Genomic DNA, 14448 nt, shown 5'->3' with positions numbered 1-14448 from the left:
GGATGATAGCGGGGTGAACAGGCAGTGGCTCACGTGGTTGATGTCCTTGATGATATTTTTGGCCTTCCTGTGACATCGGGTGCTGTAGGTGTCCTGGAGGGCGGGTAGTTTGCCCCCGGTAATGGTACACCAGAAGTACATTCATTTCCAATGGAACGCTGCGTTTGCTTTGCAGCATTGCGTTGCAGAGTCCGTTGCAGTGTGTTCTGTGTGGTGCATACGTTGGATTTACCGAATGTATGAGTCAAACTGTATGCATAAATGGTTTGACAGAAATGGTAGCAGAAGGTGAATGTTTAACTTTTTTTGCACACATATCTAGATGATGCTGCATACTATTTTGCGCAATGATGCAGTTGGTGTGTTCAAAGCATAAGGGCAGTTCTTAAGCATGACGCAACGCGGAGTGCCTGGATACAGGAGTATATTGACCATATACCACAAACCTCCAGGGTGCCTTATTGCTATTATAAACTGGTTACCAACGTAAAAGTAATTTTTTGTCATACCCATATGGTATATGGCAGGACTGGACAACCCTGTTCCTGGAGAGCTACTGTCCTGTAGGTTTTTGCTCCAACCCTAATCTAGCACACTTGATTCTAACAATTAGCAGGTTGATAAAATGAATCAGGTTAGTAATACCTGGGATTGGAGCGAAAACCTACAGGAGGGTAGCTCTCCAGGAACAGGGTTGGGCAACCCTGGAATATGGTCTGATAAACCACGGCTTTCAGTCAATCAGCATTCAGGGCTCAATTGTAAATAAATCCCTTTTGCTCATGTGCATAACTATAGATAAATCCACAGTAGAGTTTGAGTGATGAAAGTTGGACAGTGGATCTCGAAATCTCTGAGCAAGAAACACTTGGACGAACTTTAAAAAACCGGATGTTAGGCTATTTTCTGGCAATTGTGCCAGATGTTAAGATTACAAACAGTTATAAATGGCCCATTTGCGAGATTGACTTGTCATTTTAATAGGCATATGCTACAGACTCGAATCTGGGTTTATGATTGTAATTCATCTTCGTCATTGTTTGCTTCGATAGATGCAGGTAGCCTATAGCCCCTGATAGGCCTACATCTCATTTCAGATAGTCTACAGTAGCCTAGGCAAGATGTAGGCAAGATGTAAACTGAACGATTTAGCATCTTGCTTAGTTCAAATTAACACACTAATTTATTCAACATGAATAGTTTGGCGATTGAGGTAAGAAGTACTTGTGTTTCCCAATAGCCTGCTGGGATAGGCTACTGAGGATCGGTCTTAATTTCAATCACTGGATTAAATATGAATAATATGTATATGAACTGAATATGTTTGTCAACAACAGCCCGTGTTGATTTAAAAAAAAAAAAAAAATTTAACCTGTAGCCTAATCTGATTTACTGTTACCGTTCATCTGCGTTCTAACAACTGATCGGCAATTGTGATAGCTTTGAAAACATCCAATTTAATGAACTAAACATGGACATTAATAATTGCATAATAACACAAGGCTACAACAATACACTGAAGTTATAGGCTATTTATTACATCTGTTTGCCAGCTCCAGGAAGTTTGATTTGGTAATGACTCCAGTGGTAGTCATTTCAACATATTTATTATATCAAATGATAGCCTACAGTATCCTACAATGTCATATAAATGAATAGGCTACTTGATGGCCAACAGATGCAAATGTATCGATCTCCACATTTAATGTCAGTTTCAGTGAGGACTTTTCCCCCATAACAGAAGCACGCGACGTAGTTCCATAGCTTCCGTTTCAAATTTCCACTCGCGCATAATGACAAGCTAAATAGCCTACCTACAACTAGTATGAAAGGTTGTCACGACATGCATGCATGCTGCTCTGACTCTTCTCACCTACGTGACTCAGCTAATAGTGGACTACACTGCATGCTGTAGTGCTCTCAACACACACACCCCTCCCCACCACTCACTCACTCACTCACGCACTCAGCAACAGCCTGATAGTCAGCAGCAGGTCACAGTGGAAAATATATATTTTTAAAGAGAAATGCCATGGCGGCCGCGGTGCAATTTAGAAATAGCCCCAAAACCCGCAACCAATACATTTTCACCCGCGACAGCGTTTTCAAAGTATCCCAAATTTCAGAAAACTGCCCAAATTTCAGAAAACTGCACACATGGCAACCCTGCACAGACAGAGCAAGGGAAGTTGTGACTGCTTCAGCTGCTCTTCTTGTTCAAGACGTCCACATTATCATTGCTGCCACCTAGCGGAGCGGAGGAATTAGACATTTTGTACCATTTCCATACATGTACAGTACCAATTAGATAGATTCTTATAGCTACTAACCCCCTAATTCGTATGGGTTTCCCCCATTCATCTGTGCGTGTACTGTCTGTAAAATAATTATCTGTACCTAAACCATAAAAATAACAATGTAGTAATACACTTACTGTTTAAAGAGACAGTATATACTGAGTGTACAAAACATCAAGGACACCTTCCTAATATTGAGTTGAACCCCCGCCCACACACCCCTTTTGCCCTTTTGACTCTGCAAGGTGTCAAAAGTGTTCCACAGGGATGCTGGCCCATGTTGACTTCAATGCTTCCCACAGTTATGTCAAGTTGGCTGGATGTCCTACAGTGGTGGACTATTCTTGATACACAGGGGAAACTGTTGAGCTTGAAAAACCCAGAAGCGTTGCAGTTCTTGACACAAACTGGCGCGCCTGGCACCTACTACCATACCCTGTTCAAAAGCACTTAAATATGTTGTCTCGCCCATTCACCCTCTGAATGGCACACATACACAATCCATGTCTCAATTGTCTCAAGGCTTAAAAAAATGTCTTTAACTTGTCTCCTCTCCTTCATCTACACTGATTTGAAGTGGATTTAACAAGTGACATCAATTAGGGATCATAGTTTTCACCTGGATTCACCTGGTCAGTCTGTCATGGAAAGAGCAGGTGTTCCTAATGTTTTGTATACTCAGTGTAGATCTCATTTTCATTCATTATTTTTCATCAATTTTTCTCCATTTATTTCATGACTTGTTACTGAATTTGATTTCAGCATACAAAAGTGTTGGATAACACAATGTATGATACAGTACTGCTGAATATTTTCCATGTTTTGACAATTGTATATCTCTCCTTAATGACAAATGACTTTTTCATTCACACTCTCATAAAATGGGAGTAAATAAATTACAAGAATGAGTCTAACCGAAACTTAGATCAATGCTCTGTAATTCAATCAAGTCATAATAATACATTGATCATTTTCACAGAATGTTCTCAGTAGTCAACCTTTCATTGTCTGTTTCTCTCCAAGTTCCCACCATCTTGCATTTTGCTCCATAAGTCATCAAGGATCAATTTGAACACAGCTCCAACTGCCACTAACGTCACCACGGTGACCACCACACCAGACCCTGCTTTCTCCCTTACTGGGTGTGTGTTGACATTGAAGTGGTTTCCACCAATCCTCTCCACCATCTCCTCTATCTTCTTCAGCAGCTCTGTAACCTGAGTGTGGTCACCTTTCTCCTCGTTGTTGAAGACATGATATCTGTCCCTGCAGGTAGTGATTAGTTGTAGCAGTTGACTGTTGTCCTTCAGTAGGCCCTCCACTGGTTTCCCCTCTAGCTGGTCTCCACTAGTGAACAGAACCATGGTGTACATTAAAGACTCTTCTCCAAAGTTCTCCTGGATCCACCTCACGGTGGTATCCCTCTCCTCCTCCGTGAACCTCACCCCCTGATCACCAGAAGGAACGCGCAGGGTCCTGGGGCAGCGAGACCAACACACTCTGCCCTGTGCCTTGGAAACGCCCGGTGTGTGGATGACGTTGGCGTGACGCAGCAGCGGAAGGTCCGTCCGGTTGACCCTGTAGCAGCTGGCCCGGTCCAACTCTACAACATCGAGGGCCTAGTCCTAGGATAAAAACCTATTTCAATGGAGATTCTTGCTTTTTAGTCCAGGATTTGGCTTAATCTGTGTCTGGGAAACCTTCCCTGAACATTTACAATACACATCAAGTTAAACTGCATCACAGTGAAAACGGTTGATTTCATCACCGTGAAAATGGTTGATTTCATCACAGTGAAAACGGTTGATTTCATCAGTGAAAACGGTTGATTTCATCACCGTGAAAATGGTTGATTTCATCAGTGAAAACGGTTGATTTCATCACAGTGAAAACGGTTCATTTCATCACAGTTTCAATAATTGATAGAAGAGTCAATAGGCCTAGAGATTTCCCTGGTGAGGTGATCTTACATTTTGAGTTCTGCTGGGGTAAAACAGTTTAACTGCACTAAGTTCATGAGGCATATATACATTATATTTTATAAGAATCACTGGCTATATGTCATTAATTTAAAAGTCCAAAAATGGCTGTACCAATCGAAGATTGTCCCTTTTATGTCCTGTATAAACAAAGTCCAGTTTCCCTACTCAGAACACCCGAGAATCATCTTACCTGGTTCCTTTCACCTGGTTATTTACCTGTGCTACGTTTTAAGGATCGACTCTCCATTTCTCTCCAGTTCCTACACTCAGAACACCGGGACTGTGTCCCAAATGACGCCCTATTCCCTACATAGTGCACTACTTTTGACCAGAGCCCTATGGTCCCTAGTACACTATATAGAGAATAGGGTGCCATTTAGGACGTTCACCCAAGGTTCCTCTCACCTGGTTTGCTGCTCACACCTGTGCCTCTTCAGGGACCCACACTGACTGTAGCTCTTACCGCACTGCGTGCATTTGTACGGCTTTTCCCCTGTGTGGACAACCATGTGCACTTTACGGGACGTCGAAGTGATGAAGCACTTGTCGCAATCAGAGCATTTGTATGGTTTCTCCCCTGTGTGTCTCCTCATGTGCTGTGCTAGATATCCACTCTGACTGTAGCTAATACCACACTCCGTGCATTTGTACGGCTTCTCTCCTGTGTGGACAACCATGTGTGCATTACGGGACGCCGAAGTGACAAAGCACTTGTCACATTCAGAGCATTTGTATGGTTTCTTCCCCTGTGTGTTTCCTTCTAATGTGTTCTTTCAGCTTGCACCCCTGTTTGAACTGTTCCCACAGTCCTGGCAAGAGAACGGTGTCTCCCCGGTGTGTTTCAGCCGGTGGACCATAAAGGTTTGCGGCCGGGCAAAGGTCATGGGACACTCTGGGCAGGACAGCGGGCGCTCGCCGGTGTGGCTCAGTCGGTGATACTTCAGACTCATGTAACGGACAAAACTCTGGCCGCACTCCGGGCACACGAACAGTTTACACCCGCTGTGGGCCGTCATGTGGCGCTTCAGGTGGGCGGAGATCTTGAAGCCTTGGCCACACTGGGAGCAGACGTAGGGCTGAGCATCACTGTGGAACCGCATGTGCCGGGTCAGGTTAGATTTGAATGTGAAGGTTCTGCCGCATTGGTGGCAGGCGAATGGGCGTTCCGCATCGTGGATTGGCCGGTGCTCGTCCAAGCCGGCTTTCCGGGAGAACGTCTTACGGCACACATCGCAGGAATACGGCCGGTACTGCGTGTGGATCCGGGAGTGGAACTTCAGCGTGGTTTTGGAGAAGAACTTCCGTCCACAGTCCGGGCACGGAAACCGGCGGACCTTCTGGTTGCGAGGCCGCCATTCTGGGTCGGACCGGAATGCAGTCAGATTTAACGGCTGGCCGGTAGCCGACCGCAGACGTCTCCTTCCATCTTGGAAGTACAGGGGGGAATCCTCTGTCTTGATACCCAGGTGACGTGCATCTGTCTTGGGGTCGCTCTCTGTAGGAGGTTCCCTGGTGTTACCCATCTCTGGGTCGTAGCTCTCTGGCTTCACAGCGTTCAAACAGTGTTCAATTCTTGTCCCGATAGGCAGCTCGTCCATCTCTTGTTTCACCTGGTTTAAATTAGAATATAATACCTTTATTTTCCTCTGAGGAAACTTCAGTGGTGGTTGTAAGATACGTCAAGATATCTAGTAAACATATAGCAGCAACATTCACACAGACAGATATCTAGTAAACATATAGCTGCAACATTCACAAAGAGTTACAAATGCTATACAAGATCTCAATTAAATGTTAATTCCAAGAGGTTAAACCTACCTCTTGTTTTACCGCGTCAGGCCTCAGGATGATGCTGGAGAGTTGTAGACTTATCTTGGGTTTGTTTTTGCTTCCCTTGGGGCGACCCCACCGCTTAGGGGCCGGTGATACCTGGCTAGAAACACTTTTGGTGTCAGCAGAGTCATTTCCTTTTCCTGTGGAGTTTTTCCTCGTTGGTTTTCTGCCTGGTTTGTTGTTGTTCTTCTGAGCTCCGAGAGACTGTTGATCCTTCGTCAGTCTGTGGAGTCTCAAGATGGGTAAAGAAACGTCAGCTGCCATTTTGAGTTGATTCAGGTTAACGCTATGCAGTGAGACTCCCTCCATTTTGAGGTGATGTAAGGCGCGTTTCTCTGCTCAAAAGTTGCTGACGTCTGACATCTTACTTAAAAAAACCTATCCAGGCATTGTATCAACTAACCAAATCATGTTATAGCTATCTGTCAGTCGATGACACAGTCGATGGCGTGGCACGCAACCATTGGTCAATGCATGGAACGTCTGAGCAGGGGAACAATAGCCCTAGTATCAATCTGGGCAGGGAAACTGGGCTGGTCATCATCTGGAAGAAACAATGGAGAGAAAGTAAACAAGAATATAGAAGAATTGAGAGAAATTTAAGAATACAGAGTAAGAATAAAGAAGAATATAAATTATACTCAATCAAATTGGCCAAAGAAGAATTAGGGAATCCAATAGTATCATCTCTCCAAAGTAGATATATTAATATATTAAATCGTTCCGCCATTTCCTGGTTCATAAAATTCGAATAGTTCGCCTAATTTCAGTTTATGTGACAAAACAAGCAAGTATAGTGTAGAGAATAATTGTACCATCTAAACCGCTGTACAATATATTTTCCATAACCAATTATTGTTTTTTCAGCTGTTAGAAGCTGGTGTACAAAACCGAAAGTACAATATTTAAAAAATCTAAATTTAAGAACGGGAAGCATAGAAACAGCGCACATAGAACAGATCTACCGCTCCTTAGACATGCTTTCAATGAGAATGATAGATCTCTAACACACATTTCTATGTGAATTTGGTCGGGTAGCCAAAAGTTACATATTGCAGCTTTAAATAAAAAATTATTGGTGTCAAAGGCCCTCTGTTTTTTTTTTTTTTTTAACATCCCTAACCTAAAAATCCATAAGATAATTCTAGGATAAATAGACCATCATGGACAAATCCAACACCACCGTTGGATATTTGCAGTGAGGTTTATTTGATAGCTTGCATTGTGGAAAGCGACAGCTACTGTAGTTATTTAGTTGATGGGCTAGTTGATGATGCTTGGTCAGTTAGCTCTGGTCCAATCGCGCGAAGACAACGACTTAACCCCTGAGTAAGTAGAGTAACGCGCACTGGACCAGAGCTAACCATCAGCTAGCTAGCTACTACTGCAAGAGACATCTAATAGCCTACCTGCAGAGACGGAAGCAACAATCTGCAGCGGTCATGGGTGGTACGAGTCGGTTTACTGAGAAGCCAGTACATTTAATTTCAGAGAAATAATTGCAATCCCTGTTTGCAATAAACACTGTTGCATTCCAAGATAAATAATACCACATCTAGCCACAGCGCAAGTGAAGTAGTGACTGTTTCTGCTGATTTTGTTCAAGACCTCCACATTCACAATGCTGCCACCTAGCGGATCGGATGAATCAGACATTTCGTTCAATTTCCATACTATAAAATGTTCTATAAGAGATAAAGACTCTTATAGACATCCCCCCTAATTCTTCTGGGTTTCACCTTTTCATCTGTGCATGGACTGTCTGTGAATGAATAGTCTGTACCTAAAACCATAAACATAACCACATAGTAACACACTTAGCTACTGTTTGAAGAGACAAAAATAAATGTGGCTAGTCGTGCTAGACATTTTACAAGTCAGAAAACGTTTTGCCTCCTGTAAGGCAGAAAATGTATGTTGTAAAATACTGTCTTTCTTTGCTCTTCACCTCTGTTGTCTCTCAGCCTCTTCTCTCTTCTGTTAGTCTTCAGCTCTGATCTTTCTTTCTGCCTCTTCCATGTAGTAGTATCCCCAGTTCTGGTATGAAACTGTATCAATGTTTTCCAGCAGTGGTTTAACTTGTCCAATGTTGCCTTTGTCTTCAATGTTGAAGACATTGGATCCACTACCAGTTAGCAACGAGCGCCTGAAGGTCTGGACTGCTCTGCAGAAAGGCCATTATAGGTTTACCCTTCAACTGGTCTGTGTGAACAGCAAGCACTCTGGTGAACTTTGGGGGCCTCGATTCAAAGCTCTCCTGGATCCACTTCACAGCGTCCCTCTCCTCTTCAGTGAACCTCCCCAGCCTGATCACCAGCAGTAGAACATGAGGATGAGACAGATCCAGGCATTTCACTGATGACTCCTGTGGTGTCTATGACAGTGTTGTTGGTCTCATCCAGAACTCTATATTCTGCCTGACACTGTGTGGTCACAGGCACAGAGGAAGCATCAGTTGTGAAGACATTTCTGGTTGCACTCTTTACTGCTACAGGCAGTTCACCCACCACAACTATTCTAAGCTCATGTCTTACTCTCCCACTGGGCAGAAAACTGGTTGAATCAATGTTGTTACTACATTATTTCAACCAATATATTCAATGTGAGGATGTTGAATCAACGTGGAACACTGATTGGATTTGCCAAAAGTCTTAAGGGAATAGTATTTTTTTCACCCAACCTTTACCCTAAATTCATTGACAGGGTGAAATATTTGGTTGATTTCACATTAAATTCACATTAGTTGACAACTCAACCAAATGTAAATCAAAACTAGACGTTTAACTGAGGTCTGTGCCCAGTGGGTTAAAATCAGTCCTACAAATTACTACATTCATGAACAACCTGAAACCAGTAAAAGACAAGACACCAAAAACAAAATGAAAAGCTCATTCTGAGGGACCTCTTACCTGAGTCACAGTCCGTTCTCCTGATTACCTCAGCCATGCTGTCACAGCTGTGGTGGTCTGCTGTATTAGGATCGGTTTTATTGTTTAGTGTGTGTAACAGATGTGAAATCAAAACATTACAAATACATTCTAACACTGCTATATATATTGATTTAAAGCATTTATTTAAAAATGTCGGAATATTTGACAAAATTCTAGTAACCAACCATGAATAATCCGAACCTGACAGCCCAGGCATTACAGTATGACTTTATTTTTTGTTCATTATCAAACAGTTCTCACCTTTATTTTTATATTTTTTATCTTCCCGGTCATCCCCACGGACAATCCTTCCCCCTGACTTCAGTGAATATTTAATAACAACTACCTCGACAGTATGGTACGTACAATGCATTCGGAAAGTATTCAGACCCCTTCACTTTTTCCACATTTTGTTAAGTTACAGCCTTATTCGAAAATTGATTAAATATATATTTTTTATCAATCTACACACAATACCCCATAATGACAAAGTGAAAGCAGGTTTTTAGAAATTTTAGCAAATGTATTACATATAAAAAAACAAATACCTTATTTACATAAGTATTCAGACCCTTTGCTATGAGACTCGAAATTAAGCTCAGGTGCATCCTGTTTCCATTGATAATCCTTGAGATGTTTCTTCAACTTGGAGTCCACCTGTGGTAAATTCAATTGATTGGACATGATTTGGAAAGGCACACGCCTTTCTATATAAGGTCCCAAGTTGACAGTGCATGTCAGAGCAAACACAAAGCCATGAGGTCGAATTAATTGTCCATAGAGCTCCGAGACAGGATTGTGTCGAGGCACAGATCTGGGGAAGGGTACCAAAAAAATTCTGCAGCATTGAAGGTCCCCAAGAACACAGTGGCCTCCATCAATCTTAAATGGAAGAAGTTTGGAACTACAAAGACTCTTCCTAGAGCTGGCTGCCCGGCCAAACTGAGCAATCGGGGGAGAAGGGCCTTGGTCAGGGAGGTGACCAAGAACCCGATGGTCACTCTGACAGAGCTCCAGAGTTCCTCTGTGGAAATGGGAGAACCTTCCAGAAGGACAACCATCTCTGCAGCACTCCACCAATCAGGCCTTTATGGTAGAGTGGCTAGACGGAAGCCACTCCTAAAGGACTCTCAGACCATGAGAAACAAGATTCTCTGGTCTGATGAAACCAAGATTGAACTCTTTGGCCTGAATGCCAAGCGTCACGTCTGGAAGAAACCAGGCACTTCTCATCACCTGGCCAATACCATCACTACGGTGAAGCATGGTGGTGGCAGCATCATGTGGGGATGTTTTTTTTAGCGGCAGGGACTGGGAGACTAGTCAGGATCAAGGGAAAGATGAATGGAGCAAAGTATGTTGTAGAAAATTGTCTTTGTCCTCAGTCAAACACAAAGTACTTTCAGAGTTTTCGTAGAATTAAGATAGACTTTATTACAATCAATATAGCCGAGGTGGTCTGCAGAGCATCTAACTTTCCACCTCTCAGTTTATATAGTCATTTTACATACATTTTAGCTTAATCCCTCCCTCTTTGGTTCCTCCACCTTTGTCTCCAGTTTTCACCTCTTGACCGCTCCGCCCACTTCCTTAATGGCGGTATCTGACTTCCCTCCCTTCTAGTTCCGTGTCTGGAAACAATAGTGGTGGGACCAAGCCCTGTCATGTAAAAATAAGAGAGCCCTTTCCTGGCTCCGTTCTGACCCCCTAATTGATTCCCAAACCTATCAATTGATACTTAAACATGTCAGGTCCATAATACATTTCTCAAACATATACCAGCCTCCTCCCTCTGTACCACCCAGTCCAAACACCCCTCATGCTGTGATCAAGAATAAACAGTCCTATTTCACACACACACACACACATACCAGGCAGGGCAATGACTACACCAGTGAGAGGAACCAATTAAGTTCTTGCCTAGCAGCAGAGATGTACCCATGTTTAACCCTGGCTCCGTGTTCGTCATGTTGTGATTAACTATGTTTATCTTATAGTCTACTGAGTCTGAAGAGATTTAATTATAGTCTACTGAAAAATTCCCATCAAGTACAGAGAGATCCTTGATGAAAACCTGCTCCAGAGCGCTCAAGACCTCAGGCTGGAGCGAAGGTTCACCTTCCAACAGGACAACCCTAAGCACACAGCCAAGTCAACGCAGGAGTGGCTTCGGGACAAGTCTCTGAATGTCCTTGAGTGGCCCAGCTAGAGCCCGGACTTGAACCCGATCTAACATCTCTGGAAAGACCTGAAAATAGCTGTGCAGCGACGCTCCTCATCCAACCTGACAGAACTTAAGAGGATCTGCAGATAAGAATGGGAGAAACTCCCCAAATACAGGTGTCCCAAGCTTGTAGTGTCATAGCCAAGAAGACTCGAGGCTGTAATCGCTGCCAAAGGTGCTTCAAGAAAGTACTGAGTAAAGGTCTGAATACTCATAATGTGGTATTTTAAAAACCTGTTTTTGCTTTGTCATTATGGGGTAGTGTGTAGATTGATGAGGGGGAAAAACCATCCATTTTAGAATAAGGCTGTAACGTAACAAAATGTGGAAAAAGTGAAGGAGTCTGAATACTTTCCGAATGCACTGTAGGTGCTAATATTTAAGTGTGTACTTGTGTGAATTGGAAATGCTTGCAAATCCCACTGAGACAGTCCGGCGACTCGGGGTCAAAGCCAAGGTCAGTCATTATTAAGGGTGTCCCTGGAGCAGTTGGGGTTACAGTAAGTGCCTTGTAAAGCCATTACCAATGAAACAGTATCCTTTGATACGTTGTCTACTGGGACAGCTGATTAAAAACAAATAAAAGGTTGCTTCAAGAAAAACACATCACCACATGACTGAACAGATTAAGATGTTATGTGACATCTTGTCCCAATGTAATTTACAGCAATCAATATTACAGCAACTTAAAATGGATTCCTATGTCATATTTCAGATGATTTTTTAAAGTTAAGTCATTAACACACCTCCTTAAAAAAGCAGTACAAGTACAAAATGATACATACGTTGGTAGTCTATTTAGTTAGCTCAGAATATAGCAGATTCATAAATCTACTTTTAGTCAACTCTCGGGTTAAAGGTTCATGCAGTGCTGGCGTGTTTCGTAGTGCCATTTCAAATGCCCCGTTAGGCTACAAGGTCAAAGGTCAAACCAAATCGTCACATAGATCATTTCTACAGCCAACCTTGTTAATCACACTAGCCTGCTGTATACATAAGACGTTGCTCTGGTTTAGTAGCCAAAGGGGATCTCACCTTTAAGAAGTGTGATTCTTCAATTAAATCTTCTTCTTTTACTGTCTTCTCTTTATGACTAACCCTTATCTCTCTCTCACACACACACACACACACACACACACACACACCCACACTCAGTGAAACAAGTCAGTTTATTGATCAGTTCTATTCATCAGTTGGGAAAAAATGACATAGACATGGCATCACAGGAGGTTGGTGGCATCTTAGTTGGGGAGGATGGGCTTGTGGTGAATAACTGGAGCGGAATAGGTGGAATGGTATCAAATACATCCAACACATGGTTTCCATGGTTTCCATGTGTTTGAAGCCATTCCATTCGCTCCGTTCCACCCATTATCATGACTTATACATCCTAATAATCCTCTCAAACAAAGGCTTTCAGTCTCAACTAACCATTGCATTAATAGTAGATGCATTTTTTTTCTTCTATACAAAGTTTTAACACAAAAACTTTGGTTTGTTTTACAACATCGAGGACCAGTTTCCCAGACACAGATTAAGCCTAGTGCTAGGATAAAAACCTATTTCACTGGAGATTTGCTTGCTTTTAATTCCAGGACTTGGCTTAACCTGTATCTGGGAAACCGTCCCTGAACATTCACATCACACATCAGGTGAGAGTGGGACTGCATCACAGTGAAAACGGATGATTTTATTGAGGGTTCAAAAAAACTGATAGTACAGTCAATAGCAGAGCCTAGAGTTTTCCCTGGTGAGGCGATCATATATTTTGAGTTCTGATGGGGTAAGACAATTTAATTTAAGTTCAAGAGGCATTTATAAGTTATATTCCTCAAGAATCAAAGTTTAAAAAAAAGTATTTACCAATCCAAGATTGCCCCTTTAAATCCTGTATAAACAAAGTACAGTTCCCCTAGTCAAAACACCTGAGAATCCTCTCACCTACGTGGCTGCTTATACTTTAAGGATCCACTCTCCAGTTCCTACACTCAGAACACCGGGATTGTGTCCCAAATGGCACCCTATTCCCTACATAGTGCACTACTTTTGACCAGAGCCCTATGGTCCCTAGTACACTATATAGAGAATATAGGTGTCATTTGGGACGTACAGTGAGGGAAAAAAGTATTTGATACCCTGCTGATTTTGTACGTTTGCCCACTGACAAAGAAATGATCAGTCTAGAATTTTAATGGTAGGTTTATTTGAACAGTGAGAGACAGAATAACAACAAAAAAATCCAGAAAAACGCATGTCAAAAATGTTATAAATTGATTTGCATTTTAATGAGGGAAATAAGTATTTGACCCCCTCTCAATAAGTATTTGACCCCCAGGTGTCTTTTATACAGGTAACAAGCTGAGATTAGGAGCACACTCTTAAAGGGAGTGCTCCTAATCTCAGCTTGTTACCTGTATAAAAGACACCTGTCCACTGAAGCAATCAATCAATCAGATTCCAAACTCTCCACCATGGCCAAGACCAAAGAGCTCTCCAAGGATGTCAGGGACAAGATTGTAGACCTACACAAGGCTGGAATGGGCTACAAGACCATCGCCAAGCAGCTTGGTGAGAAGGTGACAACAGTTGGTGCGATTATTCGCAAATGGAAGAAACACAAAATAACTGTCAATCTCCCTCGGCCTGGGGCTCCATGCAAGATCTCACCTCGTGGAGTTGCAATGATCATGAGAACGGTGAGGAATCAGCCCAGAACTACACGGGAGGATCTTGTAAATTATCTCAAGGCAGCTGGGACCATAGTCACCAAGAAAACAATTTGTAACACACTACGCCGTGAAGGACTGAAATCCTGCAGCGCCCGCAAGGTCCCCCTGCTCAAGAAAGCACATATACAGGCCCATCTGAAGTTTGCCAATGAACATCTGAATGATTCAGAGGAGAACTGGGTGAAAGTGTTGTGGTCAGATGAGACCAAAATCGAGCTCTTTGGCATCAACTCAACTCGCCGTGTTTGGAGGAGGAGGAATGCTGCCTATGACCCCAAGAACACCATCCCCACCATCAAACATGGAGGTGGAAACATTATGCTTTGGGGGTGTTTTTCTGCTAAGGGGACAGGACAACTTCACCGCATCAAAGGGACGATGGACGGGGCCATGTACCGTCAAATCTTGGGTGAGAACCTCCTTCCTTCAGCCAGGGCATTGAAAATGGGTTGT

The 14448-nt window shown here is 42.8% G+C and overlaps 1 protein-coding gene across 5 annotated transcripts; it reads right to left on the bottom strand.

The window, feature by feature from the left end:
- Positions 1-2949: 2949 nt before the first annotated feature.
- On the bottom strand, positions 2950-12559 carry LOC121534308 (myeloid zinc finger 1). Of its 5 annotated transcripts, none has more exons than XM_045205585.1 (5): positions 12302-12559; positions 9022-9081; positions 6098-6656; positions 4685-5889; positions 2950-3922 (listed from the first exon to the last, which is right to left on the bottom strand). In XM_045205585.1, exons 3-4 carry the CDS (start codon positions 6419-6421, stop codon positions 5053-5055), a joined length of 1161 nt encoding a protein of 386 aa, XP_045061520.1. In that variant the 5' UTR covers positions 6422-6656; positions 9022-9081; positions 12302-12559; the 3' UTR covers positions 2950-3922; positions 4685-5052. The 5 variants fall into 5 exon arrangements, with proteins under 5 accessions (XP_045061520.1, XP_041696889.2, XP_041696887.2 ...); XM_041840955.2 differs by lacking the exon at positions 12302-12559 and adding an exon at positions 7522-8418 and having other exon boundaries at positions 9022-9454; XM_041840953.2 differs by lacking the exon at positions 12302-12559 and adding an exon at positions 7522-8418 and having other exon boundaries at positions 4743-5889; positions 9022-9454.
- Between the last annotated feature and the right edge of the window lie 1889 nt (positions 12560-14448).

Source organism: Coregonus clupeaformis, chromosome 20 (genome assembly GCF_020615455.1).
Source record: "Coregonus clupeaformis isolate EN_2021a chromosome 20, ASM2061545v1, whole genome shotgun sequence".
Taxonomy (NCBI): Eukaryota; Metazoa; Chordata; class Actinopteri; order Salmoniformes; family Salmonidae; genus Coregonus; species Coregonus clupeaformis.
The sequence above is the reverse complement of the archived record's forward strand: the minus strand, read 5'-3'. Positions and strand labels throughout refer to the sequence as shown.

What these genes read in the sequence shown, in the direction of transcription:
- LOC121534308 (XM_045205585.1), bottom strand. Translation starts at nt 6,421, where the DNA reads ATGGAGGGAGTCTCACTGCATAGCGTTAACCTGAATCAACTCAAAATG. An exon ending in CTGACGCGGTAAAACAAGAG is followed by an intron (nt 5,890 to 6,097) that starts GTAGGTTTAACC and finishes AATTTAAACCAG; the next exon opens with GTGAAACAAGAGATGGACGA.